The following is a 27,905-nucleotide window of genomic DNA, read 5'->3' as shown; positions in this document are numbered from 1 at the left end:
TACAGCGAAAAATATAGTAGAAATAAATTAAAATTCCTCTTTTAAATCTCTATATGTGGAAAACTGTTTCTTTATTATATTTTTATTTGAGATAAAAATAAGATATCTCATATAAATTGAACCTATCAGAATTCACTATAACTTATAAACATGAGAAAAATAAGATTGAAAATAGGAACAAAATCGCATCGATTAATAATTGAAACGCCCCGATGTTGCGCGACAAGGGAGGGATTGTCTGCTTGCAGGATTGACGATTTAACATAAAAAAATCTCGACAATATTATTGAGAAATATAACAACTAGTACAGCGATGCTATCTTCAGCATCTGCTGCAGTGTCAGTAATGACAAAAATAATGACTCGATTATCGACGAGAAGGCGGGACTCTCAAATCTAGAGAACTGCAAGCAAAGCTTCTCCATTTCCTGCGGCTTAACCGAGATTGGCTGCATCGGTTTTAAACTTTTCTCGTTAAAGTATATGTGAGATAAAGATCGGGATCGAATCCTCGAAACCTGTCAATTATCAATTAATAGCTTCCACACGTCACCCCGAAAGACACCTTCTGCTAATATCTAGAGAACATATTTTTCTTCAACGAATATATCAATAGATGTCATCTATTATATTGGATGGTATATACATCTTTAGAATTAAATTCTAAATTCTATTCAAGTAAGATCTGTAGTCGCAATTAAAATTGAAAAATATAATATTTTATCATTTATCTCTTTTTTTTTGCGTAATTCTTTGACTTTCTATTGCTAAGCTGAATCGTATATTTTCATTAAAGAAAAATTGATTTCAAAAATTTGTCAGGATATATATCGCTCAAAAATATATCGTTAAAATTGTAGTCACAAATTATGGAATGTTGAGGATACGAAGATCGTTGCAGTAACATTAATATCAAAATAATATTATCATCACACAGCAGTGAATATACATCATACAGCTTATCATACACGGAATTCTCCGATAGTCTTTGCCAGCTTGACCGCGTTTTTCCGGCGCGTTCCCAGCGCATTGTATTAAATGTGTGCTGGTATTGTCAAAGAGCATAATGTAGCGAACACAGGCACCGAATCTACCATATATGATCTACCGGAATATATTTACTACACAGAATGTTGCGCTACACGCATGTCAGTCACCATAAAAGAGCGGCGCGAAAGAGCTGTCCATCTTAATCACGCGCTCAACCGTGGATCCATCCGTCGAATGGTCGAATGGTGTGCGACCCTTCGAAATAGATATTGCTCGCTTTCGTACTACCTCGTATCTCGATTTTCAGCATCGACGAGAGCATCGGGTGTTCGAGAGATTCGCTATATTTTTTTTGTTTGCCTCCCGAAGCGCAAGAGATCCGCCGACGAGAGCTGATCCTACATCTGCTCGAATAGTGCCGAATTTCTACGACAGAAATTTAACGAAAAACAAGATCTTTTTAACAAAAGTCTTAAGCGAAGAGAGAAGTCAACGAAAAGTTTACCTTTGCATCGTGAGAAACCGTAAAAAATTCTAAAGTATGGTGAGTGTTTTTTTTTTTTCTTGATTGTTTTAAAAAGACTAGGATATATTGAAACTTTTTCTGATGATTTACGAAAATTTGCCCTAAAATTTTTATTTTTTTCCACAAACTCAGTATATATTTTATTTCTCTTAAAAGAAAGTATCAATTTAAAAACATTATTTGACTTAACATTATTCAGATCCAATAAAGCAATCGAAATTGTCACAAGTCAAATCTTTCAAAGAATGCTGTAAAAGAAAGACTCGTGTCTACTTTAGATTTAAAAAAAAAAAAAAGGGAAAAAGATAATCCTGTGCTTCTCGATTTTATATTGATTGTATAATATTTCGGAATTTGGAATTTGTTTAAAACATACGTCTATACGAGCCCGATTAGTTTATTGCCTATTCGAAGGAAAACCTACACTATTCACGAGGTTTACTCAAAATACATCGCGCCCTTGTCAATCGTATATGAAGCATTTTCCATTCTAATTCCAGTGCAAACATACGGCGACGGTGAGATCTTATATGTGCAAGTGATATACAGTGAATATGGAAGCGATTCAGTTCATCGCAATACTCATCGCGGCGATATTGTCCGCTGCAGCTGCGAATAATATCAGCAAACAATGCCAGGTTCACAATGAAAAGTGGATTACGTGTAGCTGCATCGGAAACGAGGTACCGATTTAATCGCATCCTCGAGCAAAATCGCACCACAAATGCACTAAAAATGACAAACATAAATTATATTTTTCTACACTCATGTCAAAAAGTCCAAAATTATATATTTTCTTGCTTCTTTCAAATCAATTTATAATATATTGATTGCATATCTTTTTATAATCTGCATTCATAAATTACGAAAATTTTTTTATGAAAGATCTGTGTGAAGGACAATAACAATCCATCTATTCCGCTCGAAAACGCACTAATATATATTTTTCTCTGTACAGATTGATCTTTAATAAAACAGATCGCCGAATTCTGTCGATTGTATTCTTGAATTAATTTACTCGATCAATTTTTTTTTTTTTTTTTAATGTTTGGTAATTTTCGAACTGTTTGAGACAATTTCAGCGATGGGAGTGGACATAGAATAATCGAATTCTCGATTTTTTTTTTCAGGAATTTCTACTACCAGAGGAATATAATTACAGGAATGTTACCAGCATGTCAGTCACGGGTTGTGTTTCAGCGAATCTTCATTACTCGAGTCTACCGGAGGCGAGAGACCTCGAGGAGATGATAATCCAGAATATCAGCGGTCGTCTGGACTTCGACGTCTTCATCACATCGAACCGGATGAAGCTGCTGAAACTATCGAATATTGGTCGGATACCGATGATTGCGAGCCATACGTTCGTAAATCTCATAGCGATCGAAACGTTCGAGATTACGGATGCAGTCATCGAGAACTTTGAGGAAGATTTCAGCTTCATCAATATATCACACTTTATCGTGACGAACGTCACAATCGAGCGCGTCGACAAGCTGAATGTCTCCGAAAAGGGCACGACGTTGAGTATCGTCAACAGCGAGTTACGAAATGTCGCGACATCCTTAAACTTCGTTAGCTTCGTATTCATCGAGATTATCGGTTCCAAATTCGAGCTGCAGAAACCGGGTCTGGTGTCCATCCAGAGCGACAACATGGCGATCGTGAAGAACAGCGTTTTCACAAATGTAAGCATGAATCTAGTAGCGAAGAAAGCCATCACGATAAATGGCATTTGTGCGGTCGGCAAAAGTACCCTGAGACTCGCGTCCAAGTATATCAACAGCACTGACAATCGGTTGCCGAACGAGATTGCCTATCCAAGGGACAACAATCAGAAACCGGAATTCTTCACGAATCGTAATAACACGGTCTGCAAGGCGGGCAATTGCAAATGCCCGAAGAGCAACGGACAAACTCCATGTCATCCAATCGTTCCAACGTTCATTCTCGGTTGCTCGTTAATGTCGTTGCTATTGAGAGGCTTCGAATAATTATATTTATAATTTGCAAAAAGAAAATCGATCGATATATCTCGTGCAAAATTATTCCGAAAGGAGTATCTAAATTCCTCTATGTTTCGAATTATTTTGTATGGATTGCACTATTGCAATGTAATTATTACACTTTCTAACGATTTACAGAAAAAAATCCGTTTTATTCAAATTCTTGATCAAGTAGCCAGTTTATTTTAGTTTTTAGATCTATCGGGAAATTAGTAATCAGGCAGATCCCAGGATCAAACTTAGACACTCTCACCCCATTGCTATATATGCCTCTAAAGAGATTGATTGGGCTTTTTCCCATATGAATAAAAACAAGTAAATAAAATAAGAATATTCTAAAAAATCAAGAACATACATTAGGAAATCGTACAGCACTTTTATATATAAAATATCGAGCGAGAAAATCTTTTAAACAAAATATCTAATACAATTTTTCGCGTAAAGCGTATAAAGCTCTTTTTTTTTTTACAACAAACAATGTTAGTATGAAATTCTATTTCTACATTGCACAGACATATTTCAAACAATTGTGTGTGCTTTCCTGTATATAAGTTACAAATAAATTACAATGTTAGTTATGTTGGATGTTCAAATCCGTGTTCCAGCCACATGCTTCAATCTGTAAATCGATGGCACTTTGATGTAACTCGAGAGCCTGTTTTAGATTATTGATCTCTTCTAGCATTTGCCTATTGTTTTCTTCCAAGCGACAAATAGTTTGCTTATACGAAGTCAATTCCTTCTCATGATTCAGTTGCATCATTTGTAGAACTTTGTCTTTTGGCACAAAGGTTCCTGCATAAACGAAAAAATCGCAATTGCACATTTTCTCGAATCTCCTAACATATATTTATGGCTACCTTCATGTTATCATCAAATGTGCTTTTGTGTATAACACTCATAGAGTAATATAGTTATATAGACAAAAAATATATAATATTAATATATTCTATTAAAAGTAAGTAAAATAAAAATCAAAGAGAGGGCTAAATATTCAACAATAAGACACTAGTATAAAAACATTAAATGTTTACTAACCAACAGACTTGTGTAACTGCTCCTGAAGTTTCTCGCTGTTCCGCATAATCCTTCTCATTTCATGCTCATGTTGAATATCTTTCGATTGAGTTTGTTTTTTTAGTTTCCGTATCTATAAAATCAAACGTTTAATTATAATGTTTGTAAATTATTTAAATTATCAGTTTGTATTCTACATAAAGTCTAGGCTTATCCCATCTTCCACTATATATATTCCTGAATATTACCTCCTCTTTTTCGTGCTTTAGATCATGCGACATACTCTCGCATTGAACCTTAAGTCTTCTTTCCCTCTCCTGCGCTTCGCACAACTCTTGCTCCTTCTTTTGCACATCTTCCTTCAACCGCTTTACATGATTCTGTTTTAATACATTTATAATTAAATGTTAGAAATTTTTAAGCAGAGTACATTATTTTCATATGCTTACCAATCATTTTTCTATGCAGCATGAAATAATACAATATATTTTCACTATATATTTATATTTTAAAAGCATAAAGCAAACTCACCTTAAGATTAATGTTATCGTTAACAGTCCTGTGATTCGATTCGGTCAAGTTGTCATGTAATCGCATTAGAGATCTATATTTATGTATCAACCTCCAAGTAGCATTTATCATTTTTATTGATAACTTATTGAATGATTCTGAAGTTTGCAGATCATTCCGATTGGCTAATAATGAGATACCAAATGATTCAAATTCCTATAAAATTAAATACTGATTAACATTTACATATACTTATACATTTTAGTAAAGTTGCCAACCATGCTTTATTACTTCATTTATTATATACAAAGACTGCTTTAAATTATCCTCTGTACAGAATACAGTCTCTTCACTATTAAAATTGTTTTGTTTGGCAAGTATACTTCTCAGATCCCTTTTCGGGCAAGTGCCATTGAAGATTGTACTCATATTTATCAACGTGTGAGTCTGTTAAAATAAAAGTGGAATCTTTATTAAACATTCTGTTAAGATTGATATAATACATCAATTCATATCTTCATCTTCTTTAAATCATTTATAAAATTTTTTATACAAAGTTGTAAAATGTCTTATCTATAAAAATTGAACTTTGCATGTGTATTATATCTATATCCATATTTTTCGAATTATGAAAAAAATAAATTTTAAATAAAAAGTAAATTGCATAATCCAAATATAATTTAGTGATGTACGATACAATCTTGACACTATATACTTTGTCCTTTTCCCTTCTATTATGATAGGATCTTATCTCAAATAATGTAATTTGTCAGAAAATATTATTTATCCTGTTTACATCAATCTTGCCTTATTGTTAGCTCTGTCCAAAATATACAATGAAAAAACCTGAGGGCAATATACTGTGCCTACACTGCCTACATTGGCATTTTTGAAGGTCATTAAAATCCTAGAGAAAATATCAGACCAATCAGGCTTCTTTCTGGCTTGGTTTACACTTTATACTGATATATACTTTCATTCGTACTAGGTATACTGGCCAATCATAGTCATTCTTTCAAAGAATGGACCGGGCATTTAAATAACATACGAAAAAAAAGTCCAATAGTCGCTCTCATTCTTCTCTGCCTAATTATTTCTTAAGGTACCATTACATGGCAGCATCGAGCGTCGAGCGTCTACACAGAAATCATTACGCAGGAATCTGAATGAGATAGATTCCAGTTTCTTGCTGCTAATAGCATGATGAATGATATGAATTTGGCCGAGATAAAAGAAATTATGTTCTGATACACATTACTAATACTGAAAATTAATATTTATTTACATTATACACAATAGATATTATTATTAAACAAAAAATATATAAAACATTACTATCCCTTAGCAGAATATTAGAATCTAATCAAGGATTAAGAGATATGTAATTTTCATAATCTTTTTCTCTGCATGTTTATAACATACTGCTCCTGTAAATAATTTCTTATTTTTAACAATAGTTTTTCAAACTGTGTCATCTTGTCATTTGTGAATCCCTTTTTGTGTCTTATTTATTTGAATATTTCAACCATCCAAAATCTCTTGCTGCATTTGTATTTTTATTTTATTTTAATTTACACTGCCAGAGTAGTAACGTTTTATAATATATTTTTGATTAATAATAATAACACACACGTACATATCTATTATATAATAAAATTAACGAAATAAATATAATTCTGGATAAGAAAATATTCTGCGCAGCGCTTAACGCTCGACACTTGACGCTGCCATGTAAAGGCACCTTTATGTATAATTAGGTCTGTTCTTTATAGCTGAACTGCCTACTGGCTACACTAGTGACACCAGTTCAGAATTTATCTTTCTTTCTTCACATTTGAAGGAAAAAGATAAACTCTGACTAGTGCAGTCAGTTTACAAAGAACAGGCAAATTACCTATGGGCCATATTGTGAACTTGTAGCTAGAGAATAGAGAGAAGATGCTAGAGATGCTTCGAAGCATTGCATTAACCAATCAGAATAAAGAAATCTTTACTCTTTTTGTCCTGATTGGTCAATCAAACGCTTCGAAGCATTTCTAGCGTCTTCCCGACCGCAGCCAAAATAATGTGTATTAGCGCGCTCGTGAAGTTTATAACTATTTATAACCGTTTTGAAATCTTTTTGTTCGTGATAACAACTCGAGATTGGCATGAAAAATAGCTCATATTTACGCGATCTTCGAAATTTTTGTACATTTAATTTCATTGGTCGATGATTTTTCATTTTTTCATAAAATGAATCCCGCCGTAGAAAATACTAAGCCTAGCGGCATAATGTATACACCACGGACGCCGCAAATGCGAGAACGACAAAGATTTAATTTAAGTACCAGACCAGATGACGAGGAGATCGATATTTCAGGACTGCAAAGTATATAACGCTCTATATTTTATATTTGAAAAAAAAGAAAGATTTAGAATTAAATATATAGCTAATAAAATTGCGATTTAATGTCACAAAAATTTCTCTTCTTTTTGACAATCAATTTTTAAAATATCTCATTTTAATATGTTTCGATCAACAATCTTCTAATGCTTGATGTATTCTGTCGCAAATATTTATAAAATTTATTTACATATTTGAATATTACAATTTTTATATTGTTTTATAATGTTATAAATAAATAAACTTTACAGATTTAGTAGGACAAACATGGAATATTTATGCTGTATCTGCTTTATTTGATCTTCAACAAGACGATATTCATTTTAAACTGTATTCAAAAAGATTAAGAGAAGAAATTGCAAGCACTTTGTCACATGAAGATGTATCTTACGAAGCAAAATTTTCTATTATGGAAGATATGGTGCCTAAACCAAACCATGAAAATTATCCACCGATCAAGGTTAATAGAGAAAGATCAAATTAATATTTTCTTTTTTATTTAATGACATTTTTATTAAATATTTTACTCAAATATATATACTCTATTTGAGGAATAATAACATTTGACAGATTATTTGAAATTTATTTTTTAGATTGAAGTTCTAGCCAAGATTAATGATACAAAGAAAGAGAAATCTCTTTATCGAGGAATATTATTATCCTGGAGAATAACACAGGATGAATCAAATATAGAGAATCTCATACGATTACCTCTTCTGTTATGCCGTGGTACTAGTACTTGTATAGATGCTGTCCATGCTACAATTATACGTATGTTTGATTGCTTGATAATTGCACTACCAGCCAAAGAGCATGATTTAAGTTGGCTCGTTCCTATTATAATTTTGACTAACAAAGAGGAGCCTGCAGTTTCTGGTGAAGTTCAAATGGTGTATACAGTACCAGAATTACCAATGACAGATACTATGACAGTTAAATTTCAAACTGCAGATCTAAGGAAGATATTATCAGCGTATGTATACAGTATTAATATTTGATTATATCAAAACATTTAAAATTATTTGCATATTCTATATCATTTTATATATTATTTATTAATTTGCAGTATTATGACAAATCAAAACGATGAGATTAATGTATTCCTTAACCGTGAACACATAGAAATATTTTTTGAAATCTTACATAAGCAAATGTTAATAGTGGGAGGTTTGAAATTAGGATTATATACACTGCATAGGATTAATCTGCCTGGAATAACTATAATGGAGAATAAAGTAAGTTTGTATATATATCTTTTTGTCTTATTTTATATTACAATCATTCTATTTTCTTGGAATATATTTGCTATACTTGATACATATTTACATAATCTATAATTACCGTTTTTATGTTTTTGTTTTTAGATGAAAATAATGAATGTAGAAATTTTGAATAATGTATTATCGTATTTAAATGAGAAAGCTTTTGATATATTTCATACAGTGCATATTGATATATGAATTTTGTTATTTTATTGTTCTGTGACACAAATAATATATAATTCAGATGCAGTAGTTATGATTGTTGCATTATTTATTTACATTTTGCTTATACAATAGTTATTAATTTATTTTGTCTAAACACATACTTCATTTTATTAGAATAAAAAAATGGTTATATATATAAAAATTATTTATACACTTTTTAATGATTATAAAAATTAAATCAAATTTAAAATTATTCTTATATTTGTCCCTCCTTAATCATAATCATAAATCTTAAGCAACATATTCTATCTCCATCTGTAAATGTAAAGAAAGATATATTACAAAGAAGCAAATAATCAAATTCAACATTCATTATATAACAATATAAAAACTTACAAAATTCTTGACAATTCTTTTTTTATCGTTTCTCTTTTTAGCATTTATATTTTCCATATAATGTTCAAAATTTAAATAGTCATTTGGTTTCTCGTCAAGTGGTGAAGGTACAAATATTCCAAGTACTTCAGATAACATAAAAGGTTTTAACCATGTCACAAGCGGAGTATATCCAAAATTGTAATGTGCATTACAATGATAAAATAAAAACCCATCTATGCAATTTAATTCAAGATCAAGTTGTGTCAAGGCAGAACTTAAGTCTGAATTACAATTAATATTTTGTAGAGATAAAATGGGATATTTATTTGTATCAGCATCAGATTCTTCGAAGTCTTTTGTTTCACGGATTTTATTGTTGATCCAGTATAACCTGAATTCGGCCTAAAATTTATTTAATTATTTTTTATTGATAAGACAATTGATATACTGATATATTGATAAATTTTTAAAATATATGTGTACAAAACAATATGTGTATATGTTACCTCACAGTTTGTGAATGGCAATATACCCCAGTACAATACGTCCAATATATAATAGACTTGTTGATTCTTTACCCATACGCAATCTACAATAGCGGAATGATGCATATCTGCATCAGAATTTCCACCTGGAAGTGCTGAAGGAAAGGTATTACATAGCAGTCCTGTTCTAGAATATGCCTTCGTTATGCCCTAATTTAAATTAGAATCATTATATTATTTCATATTTGAAATATATATAAAGATTTGTCCTAAATAAATACAAATAGATAAAGATCAATACCCGTCCTGAAACTAGTCTAGTCCGTTTTCCTATAGGACATGGAACCATAAACCAACTCTCAGAAAAATCTTGTGGTACATCTATCATCCATTCTGACAACATCATTCGATTTCTTTTTTTATATTTTTGTGGGCATCTAGATTGTGAAGAACATTTTTCCACATCCATAAACTCCTCGTTTTTTAATTCAGAGAAATATATCTCTTGGAATATACCACGTGCGATATCAAATGCTTCATTTCTGTATCTATAAATAGCATTGCATATTAATAAAAGTAGAAGCCAATGAAAGCTTAAGTGCAATTATGGTATGCAATTAACTATAAAAATTGTTAATATGGCTAAAAATACAAAAAATATTGAACATGTCAATTTAATTTGATATATTTATGATATTATATATATATATATATATATATATATATATATATATATATATATATATATATATATATATGGTATATACATCATAAATATATTAATCTCTTTCTACACGAAAAATATTAATGAAAATTTAACAATAAAATAATTATATAAATTATGCAATATATTATATATACTTCTTTTGATATTCTAACAACAGTTTACGTCTTTCTTCCTGATGTGATTTCTCGTCAAGTTCCAGTTTGATATTATCTTTCTTGATTCGATTTTATAAAACGCCCGACGTACAGTTTCTCTCGTGTCACAATCAGTTTTGTTATTTAATACTTCTGTTGCCATTTTCTCACAATCTGTTAAATATATAAAATTTAATGAGAATAACTTATTTTAACAGCACAAATAAAAAATGTAATAACAACAAAATTTGTATTTATATATTTTATATATTTAGAAAAGCCATTTTTTAATATATTTTATCCCAGAAAATTTATTGGTTAATAGAAATAAAATATTAAGTAAATATAGAATTATGATAATTTAAAATTACAACATTATTTTATGATAAACTTAATATCGTATTAGAAATTATATAATTATAAGTGAAAATATCTAAAAAAACTGTAATTGCATTTTTCAGTCGACCCCATCATTCATCAATAACTTACATATAGTTAAATAAAACACAATATATATTTAATATCTATTCTTCTGCAAAATCTTTTTCTATTTTCAAATTACATATTATATCACCGTTTGTCATGCAATATTTCCTTTTTATGTTTTGTCGCAATAGACTATAGACTATACCAAAAAGAATCCTGAGAAGAGTCACACATCACGTCCAATGTTGTCAGACGGGCCGGTTTCTTCGCGCATGCGCGTCAGATGTGACTTAAGTAAAGTGCCCGTTACTAGTAAAAAGGAGTTCCTCAGTTCGATCCTTTTCGAAAACATTTTCATCTAGCTATGAAGATAAGAATTTCCTTACATTTAATCTTACATTTCTTAATTGCTCCTTTTCCATTTATATCCATATTAAAATAAGTATTTCTTACTTTAACCTAGCCTATCCTTTTGCCAAGCCCGCCAAGCACACACTTTTGCATAAGCGCATAATCATAAGCGTAAGGAATTTGATTGGTCAATTTTCTCATGCATGAAGAAATTGACCAATCAAATTCCTTACGCTTACGATTATGCGCTTATGCAAAAGTGTGTGCTCCCCGCTTTACGCGCCCATAGCATAGCGCTCTCTTTCGTCATGCAACGTGCGAGCGAGAGAGAACGCAAGGGACACGAAACAGAGTACGTCCTTTTCTACGTGCACCTCGGCTCTCACTCCTCAACACTCAGTCTAGATATACTATGTCTATGGTGCCGATGAAATATTTGCACATCTATATAGTGTAGATTTCCGATAACTATTTTATATATGCATTCATTTCCTCATTGATATTTATTTGTATTTTTTTCCGTAATAAAAAGAAAAGAGAAGATAGTTGAGATTATATTAATATTATTATTTTTTTAATAATTTGAAAAATTTACTTGTGTGTGTGAAGTGACAAATATGCCAACATATGAAATGCCGCTTATGTTACGTGTCATGAAAAAGGTATTTTGTACTATAATATATTCTAGGTTATGTTTTATAAAGTATTGCACTCTAATTATATCAATAATCTATAATTTATTATCTTTTACATAAACAACATCAGATATTTCTATATTTTTGCATTAGATAATTATGAATTACTATGACCTTGATTTATATATTTTTTAGCCGGAATTGGTAGCAACTTTAAAGAGAGCGACCACAATGATATTTAATTCTGGGGGTTTTTTAAGAAAAATTGAGAATTGGGGAGTAAAATCACTTCCATGCAAAATGAGAGCTCATGGACATATTTATAGAGAAGCAAAGTAAGATTATTTTTATAATACCTATAATCAGAGTCGTGAGTAAAGCATATTTAAAATAGCTTTGCATTTAAATTGAAACATACCAAGTGCAATTGATTATTCTGTATTAAACTGGAAAAATATATGCATATTTAATATATAATCATATATTTTTTATTTTATATTTTCAGCCATTTTCTTATACATTTTGATGTACCTCCAAAAGATATAGATAAAATTTTAGATGAATGTAACAGAGATATTGATATCGTTAGATTAAGAATATTTAAACAAAATAAACCTATTAAAACAGATTGTACGTTCCATGAGGAAATGTTACCACCACCGTACAGGTATGTACTTATTTTTTATAATTTACAATATTACTTATATATATGTATATATATATCTTAATTATTCTATTTTATTTATATAGACCTAATGTCCAGAAACTGGTGGAATTGGCAAAGAAGAGGCACGATAATAAATATGCATTTAAACAGAATACCGGATTAGACTATTATCCTTTTAATAAATAATTACAGGGTTTTTTTTTTGTTGTACGTAGTATTATTTGTTTCAAAATAAAATATATCAAAAAAATTGAGAATATATTAAACGTTTTATTTAGAAAGAGAATTAATTAGGAAAGAAAGTTGATTTAATTAGGATAGAACAATTAAAAATGCAACATACATTTGTGTTTCATCATAAGCAACATTTAATATAAAAATCACTTATCGATGCATTGTTTACTAACTCATATCAGCACATTATGAAAAATTATTAATTCTTTTAACCATCAATATATATTTGTACAAAATATATACTTAATATATAATCATTCATCATTATACAATAATTATAATAATTATTATTATCTCACGTGCAACATGAATTTATAAAATAATTTGGTTAGATTGTGAAAAGTGTTCAACCGCCATAACAACACGGCTAGCCAAGTATCTGTGTGTGTGGCTCTTCTCTCGTATAATATATTTTGTAATATTTAACAAATGTTATAGTAATTATCCAAACTAATGCTAATTACGTGATATCTTTGTTCTTTTTTAATGTATAAAAATGTTTATGTATTTTCTATCCTGAGAGCTACATAATCGCGTTATAAATCATGAAATACAATAAATTACATCAGTAGCATATGTAGTATACATACATAAACGGTTTCACTTTAAGTTGTCATATAATTAGAAAAAAACGGAATATAAAGTACTACACACTAGTACTTCTCTCTCTTGGAGTACTTATTTTATCATATGTATCCGATAATTATGACATATCAATTCTGAATCATTAACGCGATGGAATCGAAATAAAAGTGATATAAGATAAGAAAGAAATTAAATAATTTATATTAATGTATTTAAATATAGAGTTTAACATTTAAATAGCAGAAAAATAATTTTAATGCATATATAAACTAACATTGTGTATGTGTGAATATCGTTGAAAGTAGCTTAAAAGAAGGAAAAGATATGATATTGAAAATATCATAAAAAATATTGCAAAATCTCAAAAATTAAGTTATTTCTTTTTTTTCAAATTACGTTTTATGACTTTTATTTAAAAAATCTTATATCTTCTTATCTGTGTCTTTTCCCCTAATACGCGCACAAGAAATATCTTATGCACCATTCAGTACATTTTATTTTGGACCTCGATGAACATGTATTATGCGATATGCTACGTCTAAAGGAATACTTGCGTGTTGCGGGAACACAGTCAAGATAGAGTAAGAAATAGAGCGATTTTGTTTTTCAGTGAAAATGTGAAAGTAGTGGTTTACATATGTCTGGTGTTTCCAAAATTAATGCCACTTTGATTAGCACCCTTATTGCTACCGTATTGTAGACTTATCACGCCTTGTCCAGCCCTGAGTTGTTCCTCTGTGAAATTGCGTACATTCTTATCTGCTTCTTTAGGACCGATACTTGGTTTACCATAATTACCCGCCTGTAAATAAGATACATCCTATAGAATTATGTACTAAAAATAATATTTTTTTGGTATATATATTCATAATACATATTTTTAATTTAAATTTAATTCGCGAAAAGATTTACATTGTATTTATTTACATGTCTATGATTTAGAAATAATTGATGATGTTTTAACAATTTTACCAAAAGAGAGGCCACACAGATTGATAAAGAAATATGCAAAATGGAATTTTCAGTTACGGTATATCCATATATTTATGAAATAGTACTGTACCTTTCTCCCAAGAGATTGTAAACAAATAACAACGGAATTTAAATTTTGTCTTTCCCAAAGATCTACGGTTTGGAAGGTCTCCTGTGGCGGAACACCTAATATCTTCGCAGCCTCTAGAAAAGCGTTTATATTCTCCATGCACTTGAAAGCTAACGATGTCTTGTTAATTTTTTTTACCGAACCCTCCTTGATGTCATTCACCAAGCTAACGGGAAACAGAGATTAAATTAGCATAAATATTTTTGCCTCACCGATCTTTAACTCGTTCGGCATTTTTTGTCAATTATTCGATTCTTTAAGTACATGCAAAGTAGGACGCCGTCCTTCAGGGTTTCGAAAAAGTTGTCCATGTCCCCATTGGTGTTTATATTTTCGCCAGTGATTGTTTTGATCCATTCCAGACATTCCTGCGCCAGTTCCTCGCTGTACTTGCTATTGATCTGTAATATAAGTAAATTACCATATTATCGCTCTTAAGAGTGATAACATACGCTATTATATTTTCGAGTTCTCGGCCGCAGGGCATAATGTCGGCTTTGATATTTGTGAAGGGCCGCTTATTAATTATGTGACATTCTAGTTTATACCAAGTAATGCATCCTGTAGGGATTGCAACCATGAGTACGACCGGAGGGCGAGTCACTGACCTATAACCCGTTACATTAGTTTATTTCTTTCAGCGGACACAATGCGCGCATCTTTTCTTACGAATACAAATGTTATCTCGTTTTAGGAAATGCGTAATTTTTTCGTAATGTTTATGCTATACGTTTGTTACTTTTAAGTATACTAATTTCTAATAGTAAAAAGAGCAATTTGCCAAAGATTTCATCATTAAATTATAATCGCTTGTATAAAGAAATCAACAAATACGCATTTCTATTCAGACGGACGATTTCTACCTGCTTATACGTGATTGCCTAAAAAGGAAAGGTTTCCAAGCATGGACCGTCATCGGCATTCATCTTTCTATAGTATGCATATTCCGTTAGATATACGGTGCCTCGGATCGTGATGCATTTCTAGGGACCCAACTATGTAAAGGGTGTCCCATCACATTCCTTTCATCAAGTTCTGAGTTAAGTCTGAATCGTTCAGAAAAAATTTGATCTTATTTTAATGTTCAGTATCTTAATTATTTATATATCTTGATTATCAAGTTTCATCTTAAAATTCTACGAAAAAAAAATCGGTTTTTAATCAAATAGAAGTTATAATCTTATTTATCTGCATCTCTTTTTTTCTGAAAAATTTAATTTTTTAGAAACCCTCGAGAGTTTAATCATTTATAAATTATTAGCATATTACAGCTATTTCGGCAATTTTAAAATGAGGTTCATATTGAATTAATTGTACTGTACAAATATAGTCTTATTATATCGTATTATGATTGGATACATTTCACATATACACGTTTAATTATAATAATACACTGTGTATATAAATGTGTACGTGCGTATATATATATATCGTGCGTCCAGTATCCGCGTGAAAGTGTTTTAATAGATTTCAGATTTTCGGTGCGTCACTATAAAGTGATTTGACGCCAGCGCGAAACTATTTCTGCGGCATGTTTGCCCTGAAAACATTATCGTCCATAAAGAGCATAAAAATGATAAAATAAAATAAAATATACATCTATATCGTTACATACCAAATAGATACATTTCAAGTATTTCCTTGATAGAGATCATCACTCGAATTAAAATTGTAATAATATTCTGAATTCTACAAGTAAACATTTCTAGTATTTTATGAAAAATAATCAGTTATGATGAAACTTGCCTATTTTATTGTTCTTATTTATACGTAAAATCATTTTTTACTATTTTCTTCTTTACAATAAAAAATATACCAGCGTTTGTGCGTATTTTATTATTTATTCTTTTACAATATACTCATTAATAGACTTTATTGCAGTGTGTCGAATATTGTACAGATCATGAAATTCGCAAATGAATTTTTTATAAGAAACTCTCATATGTGTTCGTGTATTTATTTTCACCTGAAATATTACTCTAATTACTAGAATTAATCTGCATTTAATTTACTCATTCAAAACTTATTCATTCGAGTCTATTATAAATAATAATAAATTTTCTTATAATATAAGTTGAAGAATAATATTCAGTGCTATAGACAAGAAATTTATTTATTAAAAATTAAAATTTTAAATTGAATATATTTAGTTATATCTAATAAAAAAAAGAATATAAATTTTTAAATTCTATTTTATGTAATTATTAATTTGCTGAAAAAATTTCTACTTAGTCCTCCTAAAATTTTTGTAATGTTTGTAATGTTATATGTACAAAAAGCATGAATATTTTACAATATTAAAAGATTATCAAATGTTATTACCAGTGTTAATTTCAAAGATTACGAAAAATAAAAGGTTTGATAACAATTTTAAGACTTTAAATTTATAAAAAAAATGTTATACGGTTTGATTAATATCTGTGCTCGGTCATTTATTTTTGTTCCGCATAGTTGCACATTCCTCGATGATATCAAATCGCGTTCTCTTTTAAAGAGTACACGCGATATCGTAGCCCCACCGTCGTCAACAATATAATAGAACGCGATCACTTCTATATTTAGACATTAAGTAAGCGCACGATAATTTAATTAACGTGAAAAGAGTGACAATTTTTAACATAGACGCGAAAAGACACATGACACTTTCGACCGCTTTTCCATGCACGAAGCACGGTGCAAGGTTACGCGGCATAAATTTCCACCGTCTGATTTTAAATATCTCATTATCGTCGAAAATCTTTTATGGCTTTGTTTGTCTTTAAGATTATATATTATGAAATAGATTTTTTTAAATAAGATATATAATTATAATTTTTAATATGATTTTAAATTTTCATAAAAAGAAACAGATTTTTTAAATATAGATAGTTTTTGTATTACTAAAAATATTAGAGCGACAAGTAATTAAAAATATTGTATTAGTATCTATATAATAGTAAATTATATTAGTAAATATATAAAGATAATAATTTATGAGCCAATATAAAGCAAAGTAGAACTTTGAATTGCTGAATATATTAATGATTCTCTCTATAAGTGTGATATCACCGGATAACTCTATCTTATCAATATCAAGGTTAAAGCTGGTAAAAATAACCAGTATTATATATATATAATACTTACACCCTGTATATATATATATATATATATATATATATATATATATATATATATATATATATATATATATTGTATGTCAGAGACGAAAGAATAAGTCAGATCAGGCAATATTCATTCAAACTTAAAAAAAAAAAATGCAGTAAACTTTTTGAAGTAATTTATCAATAATTGTGTATCTTATAGTATTGATTCAGTATACAAATTTTGTCGTTTTTTTTTAACTTGTGAGTATTGATTAGTTTTTTTACTTATTATATCTTTATACTTATTAAAATTTGAAAAAATTTTATATTTTTAAAAAAGGCTATATATTTTTGTGGTTGCATATTAAAACAAAAGGATTTTAAATAAAAAAATCTGAATAGAATTTTAAATGTAAACATAAAGAAGTTTATACGAGGAAACCTTTATCTCTAGAGAGTGCTGTACAAATAATTCTATTCAACAATATCAGTAGTAACGGTTATCTAGTATCGAATCCCAAGAGGCAAGAGAGTTTGCCATAGCCCTTATATAGAGACGAATGAGAGAAAAGGAGAGAAGCGGACGGAAAGAGGTATGATACGAAGATATCTTTTTGACGATATTATACGATTTTGAATTTCGAAACCTTTTGAACAAACTCTTATATTAGGAATTATGTGAAGATCATATTCTTCGTGCAAATTGCATATCATAAAGCATTCGCGTTGCACGCAGCTAGATGATGGCAGGCATTAAATTAATAAGATTTATCAAGATTATATCTTGTATCGTAGATTAGAATTATTTTTGTGCAAAATAGAAGAAAGGTATTGATTATTTTACACGATAACTCTCATACGTAAGAGTATACAAACTGTTAGAATCCAAGAACTGATAGCTTCAATTTTTCAAAATTTTCATCGATATTTTTATCTAACATTACGCTCGTAACTTTATTGTGATATTATCAAACTTTCGTATTTTATCAAGCCGTAAAGAAATAATCTAAGTGTGTTAAGAATGTGAAAGGGCCAGGTTTGAAAAAGTTTTTACAAAAGGATTTGTAATTTTAAAAATTAAAAAATTAAGAATTTAATAATAATAAAATTTAAATATAACGATGCGTTTTCGTCGTGTACTTTTAAAGATGACATTGATACTCATGTATAATATTCACACGTTCACGGTCGCAGGAATTAGGTCAGAGGTTTAATGCTGTCAATGAAGCGCAAGCCAGATTGAACGAATTGCTCGATTATGTCGCGATGAGCAGAGTCGTTTTGCTTATTGACTAGGGTGATCGTAATCTTGCTAGATGTTTGACGACTGAACGATATTGAAATATCTTATAATTGCGACCAACGAAATTATTCATAATTTATAACGCCAATGTTATCAATTATTAATAATCATATAAATAAAAATAAAACAATTATATATCTTAATTTATTTACACGTACAGATATATATATATATTAATTTAATTTAATTGCGAAACACTGAGAATAATATATAATATATACCATTGAAAAATAGAATAAAATTGTGTAACCATTTGTGTAAACAATTCTCCCGTTATTTATTTTTACCATTTCGAATACGATGATTCCTCAAGGATGCGCGGATATGCAAGACCTTAAGAACTTGATTGATTTGCATGTTAGTATGGCGCACTTCTTGGTCGACGAGTAGAGGATCTCCTTTCTAAAGGAAGTTTGCAATCGTGCTTAACGACTTCCCTTAAAAGGTGCACACTCGTTACGAGGGTTTAAACTTGTCGTATATACAACATATATATGTATCACCGTCAAAATCGTTGACCTACTTTGTAAGACCGATCCATTGCATAATCCCCTTATGTGACTTGTCCGATCATACGCGTTTCTCGAAGAGTTAAACGCATGTTATGAGCAAAGGTTGCCTGGTTGCTCTTGACCGTATAAGGACTCTAAACGAGAAGAGAACGCTCAGATCGAAAGAATATCACAGCTCCGTACGTATCGGGACATAATAAAATGAATATAACATGTTATTAAAAGAGCTATAATTTTCTTATTTAAGAAGAAATTGGATATTTCTAGATCTTCTCTGTAACATTCTGATTGTAATCTCGTGTCTCGTGTTATCTTGATGTTTACTAATATATATATATATATAATCAAAAAATTGATTAAAATTAAATAAGAAATCTTTAAAATTGCGATTCAAGTTTCTTGAATAATATGTTGAAATATTTTTGTTTTTGTTTGCATGTAATATGCCTTGTATCTGAACTGTGATAAAAAGGAACAAATTAAGAAAGGAATATATTCTATTGAGCTTAATCCTAAATATTCCATAAACTGTTTTACTTTTTTAGTACATAAGCAGTAAGGGATTCAATATCGGATACATTTTTTTAAATTCCAAATAATATTAGTAAAACGTTATTACTTTATAACGCTGGCTCATTTGTTGTATATATATTATTATTAGTATTATATATTCGCGATGTAATATGTAATAAATAAAACGATATCTTTTATAATTTAGTGTTAAAGTTACGTGAACCGACTCGACTACTTAATCGTCTATGTGTTATCGACTTTCACATATATGTGCGAATGTATGTATATGTTACAAATTTCCATACTGACCGTTTAAGAGCTTAAATACACATTAAAATATTCATCATGACGGTACATGGAATAACGTCATCTTTAAATTCGCACGAGTCACGAATGCGATTTTGCACGTTGTAAGAAACTGCATTCATTTCGTGTATGAACGAGTAATATATTAAAAAAAAAAAAAAAAAAACGAGCGAGAGTCATGTAAAAGTGTGGAATAAGACAGTATATAAATGTATATATGTACACACATATACACGCCACGTATATGATTTATAATTTTAATTTATCTTTTAATTATCAACATATTCTTTAAATACGATATTTTTTTCTCAAGAAAATAAATATAAATTATATTAATATTTGTCATTAAAAAAAAAAATATATATATATATATATATATAAATAAAATTTACTTCATTTCCAATGCTAGATATTTGCGCGTGGAGAATTCTGTTTCGTAAAACTTGCAAGAGTCATGGGAACCCATAGTTGCTAATTGAGAAGAATGCAAGGTCAAGGAGTTCCTGTCGAGGTCATGGCAAAGTCTTCGAAACTCGCTCATCTTGTGCACTCTATAATTTATTTATGATTCTATCATAGTCGATGATATTACGTAGCTAAATTATTCATATAATCGCTAAACGGGTTTATGTAAAAAAACCAAAAAAAACAAAAAACCGGATCTTTGAATGAATTATCGAGAGTACACTAAAGATACCCTCTATTAGCAATTTTTGCAAATTCAAAATTTAGTATAACAAATTATATAAAGAAATATTGTAATATCGATTACGCAATGTTTTTCCTAGCGTTATATTGCTACAATTGATTTCAATCCCTATTAATATAAGTCTGTAACAATGCGATTTCTATTTTTTTTTTTTTTTTTAATTCAGTTATGAATAAATACCATTTTAACAAAAATTTGATTTTATATTTAAATTTTTTACAGTTTCGATTCGTTTAATATAAATTACTATCAATATTTTTCAGGAAAATATATACTATATGAATTAATAATATTTGTGAATTTGATTATTTTTAAAATTTCTCTTATCATATTACTTTAAAAAAATTATTTTTTATCTCAATTTTGTCAAATTTAAAATTAACTATTAAATGCATTTGTTTTTAAAGCTTGTATTTTGCAATCAGTGTTTAAATAAAGGCATTACACATAGGAGCGGCTGGGTAATTTACTTGAAAAGTAGATGTTTATTTAAGCAATAAAGCATATGTGCAAAATATCGATAATTAAAGTCTATAGACCTTATGTCATCCGACGGGAATATGACATAAGAAAGAAGCTATGCTGTGGAATGAGTCACAACGTAGAGAAAGTTTTCTGTGGAAGGACGAACTTCACGATCTTCATTATTTTTTGTTCTGATGTGACGAGTTAAGTAATTAGGCAAGTGCTTCCTGTAACAATATCATTTCGTAGGCACAGGATAAGTAGCTACTTGTATATCCTTCTAGATAAGTTTAATGCAGAATGTATAATAATGAAATTCAAATTAAGTTGCAAGATGTAAGATGTTTATGCATAAATAATCAATAACATTTAAGCTGTGTTGAAAGTTTTATATTAAATTCATGATGATAATGAAAGCTAATCTACTTATATAGATTCTATATATTATGTAAGTTGAAGTTCGCAATCACAAAGTTTCTTTATTAAGTATATCGAATAACATTGGACGAAATAGGAAGGATTAAAGAAACAAGCAAAATGAAAATGAATATATGATCATTTCATTTGCCTATTCTGACGCATGTAATGCATTTCCGGAACGCGATAATGCTTTTATCAGCTGTAATAACTCACGTAAATGACATGTCGAACGCGATTACGACGTTTCGCGAATTTATAGTTAGTTGAATTGGTTTTACAAAAGTGAGGTCTATTTAATATCTTCTTAAAACTGGAATATAATTAATATTCCGTTATATATTACATATAACATTTTGTTACTGTTTTGTCATTTAAAATTATACAGTTTTAATTATATTATGACACTCCACAAAAGGGTTTATACTTGTTAGTATAGGAAAATTAAATTTTAGAACTATATATTAATATATTTTATCGTAATTTAATTCGGACTTGATTTTACTTTTTCATTACTTTGATAAAATTTCAATTTTAAGCTAATTACAATCTTGATATAGCATTACAAGCTTAAAACCAAAAGATCAAATTGCATATCAAATGATTTATCTGCTGTTTGCCTGGAGACGCGTAGGAATAAATAAGGCGCGCGCCCGCCTAAAGAATCCTTATTCTTCATTATTCGCTCCTAGAACGGAAACCACTTTATTCTACTTCCGGCCGTTAATACAGATATCCTCTTTGGGGATGAAGCATCTCTATTTTTAGAATACGGTTATAATACTACACATTCATCGTACGGCATGGTATTCGGAGAAAAGAGTGTACTGGCGGTAAGTTACTGAGAAATCATAATTCCGGGGAAAAGATTATTATAAAACAAAATAACAGCAAGTAATTACACATATAGAAAAAATAAGGGAACACACAAAAAATATATATCTAAAAAGTAAAAAAGTAGTTTATTCATTCTTATAAATAATGATCAAAATAAAGAGAATAAAAAAATATGAAATGCTTCGAATTCGTAACGTCTATATGATATTATTTCACCTGATGTCTCAGTAACTAATAATCATATTTATATACAATCGTATTTATTCTTCCGTTGGCTTGTGTAAATAGACAGGCACATTGAACTCTAGTAATTATGAAAGATAGTCATGGCTTACAGGTTTTAATTTATAGCACTGATATATATATATATACATATATATATATATATATATATATATATATTAACATAATATTTTTATTATTAATGACAATAATAATTTTAATTTCCATCATATTTATCCTTTGTTTTTAATATACAATAATATATATAAATTTGCTATAAATAATATTGCTAAGAGATAGATTGATTTTTTATAGAATTATTTATATTATATATTAATGGTTCTTTTTTTTTTAGAAAACATTTAACGATAGATCATAATATAAGTATTTTTTTAAATGTGCCATCTTTCTCAGTGATAGAATTTTTAATAAATGATAAAAAATGTGACAAATTTCGAATTTGATATTAAATTTCATTTTTCTTTACGAGTGTCTTTGTACTGACAATTCACAATATGCAAGGTCACACTTAATCTTGATACGCGCCGCTACATTTTGAGACAAATGATTTTGTACCGGTGAGGTATAACGAGCTAGCCCGAACTGCATTCCGCATACGATAAGCATATTTTACTGTAGTTCATATTAATGAGTGTGAGCTTCTCCACAAACTTATCGCGACGAATGTCAATCGGTATTGCGATTCGTAAAATATTTATTTTCGTCTTATCAATTTTCTTAGTCTTTCATTAAAATGCAAGACGATTTTTTACAATCGTAATTTTATACTATTTAAATATTTTACAAAATGTCAAAAAAAAAAATTACTATTTTTCTATTATAAAATAAAGATATATATATTTTGCGAAAAATTCTACTGATGTATTGTGATTGTATTATCGAAAAAAATCGGAAAATGCAATTTTTTCAAACTCAATAATTTTATCGCGTCCTTTCATTATAACTGTTTAACATATTTTGTATATAATTTATTTAAAATTTTATTATAAACTTTTTGAATAATATATCTAGAACTAGATATACTCTATAATAGTAAGATAGGAATAGCGATAAAAATTTAAATTTATAGAATCTACAATGGTATTTTGGAAATCGTAGTATACAAGAATGGAAAAAAAGCGACTGATAAAAATGACCCACTGCCACGTATGCGGTAACATTCAGTATATTTCCATTCTTAGAGAATATTGATGATGAAGTGCCACTAAAGTTTCTACTCCTCTCGAGAAAAATGATGTCTCTAAGCGCGATACTTGAAGTACTCAATGCGGGAATGCTAAATGCTGAAACCTACGCTAAAAAAAAAAATATTACCGATGAAGAAATTTTTCTCTATATATAAAAGATACATTCCTCTTTATTATTTATTAAATATAATGAATTTTCGAATAAATTTCGCTCTTTAAAACACTATGAAATGAACAATATAAAAATAAGACACGAATTTTTTTACAACGAAAAATACGAGGCAAGCGGACGAGCAGATTGATCATGCTCATGTGTTTGGAGAAAGACGAAAGATATCGGCTCTCGTTGTAAGATAGCGTAATTTCGAGTGTGGCAGCATGAGAGAGAGAGAGAGAGAGAGAGAGAGAGAGAGAGAGAGAGAGATATTGAGGAGAATTTTATAGAGGGGGAAGAGTTGTAGCACGAACAGAGTCGAAGAAGTGTACCATGGTCACCGGGTTTCGTGAGGGACGCTCCCTTTCTTCGGTAACTGTATGTGGATCTCATTTTAATTCCCCCTGAAAGAGACGACCGCCTAGCAGCTGTTGCCGTTTACGGAACGAAATGCAACGTCAAATTCCGCAAAATATCCGTGACGATGAAAGAGAATCAATATCGCGGAATGACAAACGCATCTTTCGCGAGGATGGCATAAATATTAACTTTTTTTCTTTGGAATCGATGGAGTTCATAATTTTTATTTACCATTGTCTTTATACAAAATGTACGATACAGAATATCGTAAAAAAAAAAAAAAAAAAAAAAAACGTTCTTGAATTTTGGAAACAATTTTTCCTTAGCACAGAAATATTAAGATATACTGAATGAATATATGAAAGAATGCGACTTTCAAATAAAACAAAATTTTTAATACGTTTGAATTTTTTCATTATCACTGGGTATTGATTATCTGCGCATAAAATCTTGGTTATTTACCACAAAATTACATCCAATTGGTTTACCGTCATTATCTATATTGAATGCATAATTGAAAAGTTACATGATTATTAAACGATTTACGTCAATAATTTTTATACTTTTATATTCAAGAATGTGCATAAGATAGCCAATAATTTCTATTTATTCCTTATGTTTAGCAAGTTAAAGTAACAACGTTTTCGTGAACTGATCGCGTATACTCTGTAAAGTATTTTTTTTTATTTTACAATAATAAATATGAAAAAGAAAAAACAAAATATTTTTACCGCTTTTATCACGCCTCAAAAATTTGTGAAAGATATTTCTTATCGTTTATCGTAACGGTCAGATTAATTTACGACTGTGTGTAATCAACTTTCGTATCAAGTTGCTTTATATACAATCAATTAATTCTTTAAGATTTTTCTCTTAAAAAGGATGCTTTATATCGTCAATTATATTTCCAAAAATTTCACCTCAGGTCATATGTATATATTTGAATAAATACCTTACGATTAAGGTACTTACACGAGTTTGTGTTATAAAGTGACTTACGACTGGCGGGAATCGTTTCGTCTCAGGGTTGTGAAAGCGGGCAAATGTATAGCACACATTTAAACACAGCTGCGAGATAAACGACACGCTTGTGTGGAACTTAATGCAAAGGTTTGCCAAGCTGGATAATATATCGCGAATTTTTGTTAATCGTTGCGTGCCTTTCCTTTTTCGGTACAACGATATTCCTCGCAAGATCATAATGCATTTCGGCATAGCTATACGATTAAAACCGGATTATATTAATTGGTAAAATAAAAATTTCTAAAATTGCAATAAACATGAAATATATGAAAAAAGATAATTGTTTAAAATCTAAAATAATTTATATCTCTTTACATTTATTCTGTTCTTTGTACGAATTTCCCTTGATACTCTCACAACTTTATCTACACGGTAGAGAGATAAGGTAAACACAAGCTACGTGAACGAGTGCGAGGATACGAGTATCGAAAGCCTGCCTCGTTATTTACTTTCCGTGCCATACTCGCACATTATATTGGTATGCAAACTTTGTACTCTTTTTGTAATAATATATTTGACGGAAAAATTGTAATCACGCGTATGTTTTCTAGAAGTAGAATTGTTATCGCAAAAAGGATGATATTTATCGGACAATTTCTCTTATTCAAACAATTGTATAAAATACAGAATAATGCTAAATATATGAAAAAGAAATAGATGAGATGTAATATTTAAATGAGGAAATAAAAAAAATATCTTCAAGTATTTGATTCTGTTTCGATATAAAAAAAAAACCTAGATACTTAATTACTTAAATTGTAACAATATTGTTTGCCATAAAATATTCTAGAAACTAGAATAATTATTGCTATTCTATCGTTAAAAATCGTAGAATAATAATAATCATTCCAATTTAAGATATTATTTACATATATTTGACATATTAACTTATTGCATTAGCGACAATCGATGATGTCTTGACAGTATTTCAAGTATTTTCAGAATTTCGATTATCCATTCGTTTTTAAATCAATCTGAACTCTCATCCCATCTTAATGCCACATCTCAAAATATATAGATAAAAAAAATCAATAATAATAAATCGCAATATTTTAAATTTAATTATTCGTTTAATGATTCCTATCAAAAATATAATTATCATATCTAAAAATGTCACAATGATAATTAGCGTTTCACTGAAAGATATTTCAATGTCACATCTGCCTTTATTACTTCTGACACCCCAGCTGAGGTAAATACTACCACAGTCCTACAAATGCGTATTCACGATATTGCATAGGGCGACGAACGGGGCTGCGCGTCTGCGCCCTGCAAAAATGCACCCTCAGTAGGTCGAGTCCACGTACACCCTGGCGTTGGGGGTAGGGAGGAGGGTGAGCGGTTGACTAGGTCAGGGTGGCAGGAATGCCAACGAACGTGCGCGAGCGCGAGAAGCGGGTTGTCGGATCCTTTTCGCGCGATTTTCTCACCTTTCTCTGCGCCTCGGCGGCAAATCCGGACTTGGCAGCTCTATTACAGGCCATCTTCTTCCTTTTGCTCTTAGAGTATCGTCGAACGAACGCACGGAGCGTTTATAACTTATAGGATAATTTTGACGATAATTCGCGGGGTTCAATCTCGATGGCACGAACACGATGACACACGCACACTTCGGCGGTCGCGGCTCGACTGAGGAGAACCGGCGAGTCCGGCGACGAGACGGCGCGACACACGCTCCGTCGAAGTTTCTTCGACGCACCCATTGGCCGCCCGCGCCTAAGTATTGAGTTTTCGTCTGGCGGCGCGTTCGCGACACGTGACCTCCGTTCTCCAGACCGCTCCGGAGATGACGTCAGACGATAGACAGAGATTCCTGGAGACGAAGAGGTAAAAAGGTTTTTTTTCTCTCTTGCACGATATTTCCATTAAATTGGCGCGCGCCCCGGCGGCGAATATATTATATATATAGCCATTTCTTGTACATGCATTTTTTAACTCGCCTGCTTTCTTTTTTTTTTTTTTTTTTGCTTCTTTAAAACATAGAGTATATATATTCTCGCTGTAAAGTTTTAAAGAGAATTTCGCAGTTTTAAAGCGTGAAAAAATGCAATTAAAAAATCAACGGATCTTTAAACTATTAATAAAAACTTATGACCAGGATCAAGATGATGTTTCGAGTATCGTCCGGAGCGTAGTGTATCCTTATTTCTTTATTGAATAATCAGTTTGATTAGAGTGATGTGCTATGAGATATAAAATCCAAGTGC

General features: G+C 30.1%; 6 protein-coding genes across 10 annotated transcripts; 3 read left to right on the top strand and 3 right to left on the bottom strand.

Annotated features, from left to right (window-relative positions):
* The first annotated feature begins 1,106 nt into the window (after positions 1–1,106).
* On the top strand, positions 1,107–4,041 carry LOC138939713 (uncharacterized). Of its 2 annotated transcripts, XM_070307797.1 has the most exons (4): positions 1,107–1,235; positions 1,298–1,534; positions 2,017–2,199; positions 2,647–4,041. In XM_070307797.1, the coding sequence occupies exons 3-4, from the start codon at positions 2,071–2,073 to the stop codon at positions 3,508–3,510; spliced, it is 993 nt and encodes a 330-aa protein (XP_070163898.1). In that variant the 5' UTR covers positions 1,107–1,235; positions 1,298–1,534; positions 2,017–2,070; the 3' UTR covers positions 3,511–4,041. The 2 variants fall into 2 exon arrangements, with proteins under 2 accessions (XP_070163898.1, XP_070163896.1); XM_070307795.1 differs by having other exon boundaries at positions 1,107–1,534.
* On the bottom strand, positions 3,668–6,175 carry LOC138939714 (afadin- and alpha-actinin-binding protein-like). Of its 4 annotated transcripts, XM_070307799.1 has the most exons (7): positions 6,035–6,048; positions 5,857–5,956; positions 5,341–5,496; positions 5,071–5,265; positions 4,788–4,919; positions 4,561–4,672; positions 3,668–4,317 (listed from the first exon to the last, which is right to left on the bottom strand). In XM_070307799.1, the coding sequence occupies exons 2-7, from the start codon at positions 5,947–5,949 to the stop codon at positions 4,094–4,096; spliced, it is 912 nt and encodes a 303-aa protein (XP_070163900.1). In that variant the 5' UTR covers positions 5,950–5,956; positions 6,035–6,048; the 3' UTR covers positions 3,668–4,093. The 4 variants fall into 4 exon arrangements, with proteins under 4 accessions (XP_070163900.1, XP_070163899.1, XP_070163901.1 ...); XM_070307798.1 differs by having other exon boundaries at positions 5,857–6,175; XM_070307800.1 differs by lacking the exon at positions 6,035–6,048 and having other exon boundaries at positions 5,846–5,935.
* Positions 6,176–7,120: 945 nt separating this feature from the next.
* LOC138939725 (uncharacterized) lies at positions 7,121–9,015 on the top strand. The gene is made up of 5 exons (XM_070307815.1): positions 7,121–7,420; positions 7,687–7,895; positions 8,029–8,408; positions 8,502–8,670; positions 8,800–9,015. Exons 1-5 carry the CDS (start codon positions 7,285–7,287, stop codon positions 8,893–8,895), a joined length of 990 nt encoding a protein of 329 aa, XP_070163916.1. The 5' UTR covers positions 7,121–7,284; the 3' UTR covers positions 8,896–9,015.
* Positions 8,977–11,507, bottom strand: Snup (snurportin-1). The gene is given in 8 exon segments (XM_070307814.1): positions 8,977–9,177; positions 9,259–9,642; positions 9,747–9,935; positions 10,027–10,273; positions 10,587–10,680; positions 10,683–10,760; positions 11,218–11,374; positions 11,466–11,507. Coding segments are annotated over 6 exon segments (1,005 nt in total). The 5' UTR covers positions 10,750–10,760; positions 11,218–11,374; positions 11,466–11,507; the 3' UTR covers positions 8,977–9,153.
* Positions 11,508–11,821: 314 nt separating this feature from the next.
* Mrps6 (mitochondrial ribosomal protein S6) lies at positions 11,822–13,021 on the top strand. The gene is made up of 4 exons (XM_070308184.1): positions 11,822–12,025; positions 12,194–12,333; positions 12,504–12,665; positions 12,749–13,021. Exons 1-4 carry the CDS (start codon positions 11,981–11,983, stop codon positions 12,849–12,851), a joined length of 450 nt encoding a protein of 149 aa, XP_070164285.1. The 5' UTR covers positions 11,822–11,980; the 3' UTR covers positions 12,852–13,021.
* A 10-nt stretch (positions 13,022–13,031) lies between these two features.
* Positions 13,032–27,368, bottom strand: Chd64 (calponin 3). The gene is made up of 4 exons (XM_070308182.1): positions 27,129–27,368; positions 14,851–14,987; positions 14,548–14,752; positions 13,032–14,286 (listed from the first exon to the last, which is right to left on the bottom strand). Exons 1-4 carry the CDS (start codon positions 27,180–27,182, stop codon positions 14,116–14,118), a joined length of 567 nt encoding a protein of 188 aa, XP_070164283.1. The 5' UTR covers positions 27,183–27,368; the 3' UTR covers positions 13,032–14,115.
* Between the last annotated feature and the right edge of the window lie 537 nt (positions 27,369–27,905).

This window comes from Polyergus mexicanus, unplaced genomic scaffold (assembly GCF_030449975.1).
Source record: "Polyergus mexicanus isolate NDT 795.1 unplaced genomic scaffold, iyPolMexi1.0 SCAF_15, whole genome shotgun sequence".
NCBI classification, from domain to species: domain Eukaryota; kingdom Metazoa; phylum Arthropoda; class Insecta; order Hymenoptera; family Formicidae; genus Polyergus; species Polyergus mexicanus.
The sequence above is the reverse complement of the archived record's forward strand: the minus strand, read 5'-3'. Positions and strand labels throughout refer to the sequence as shown.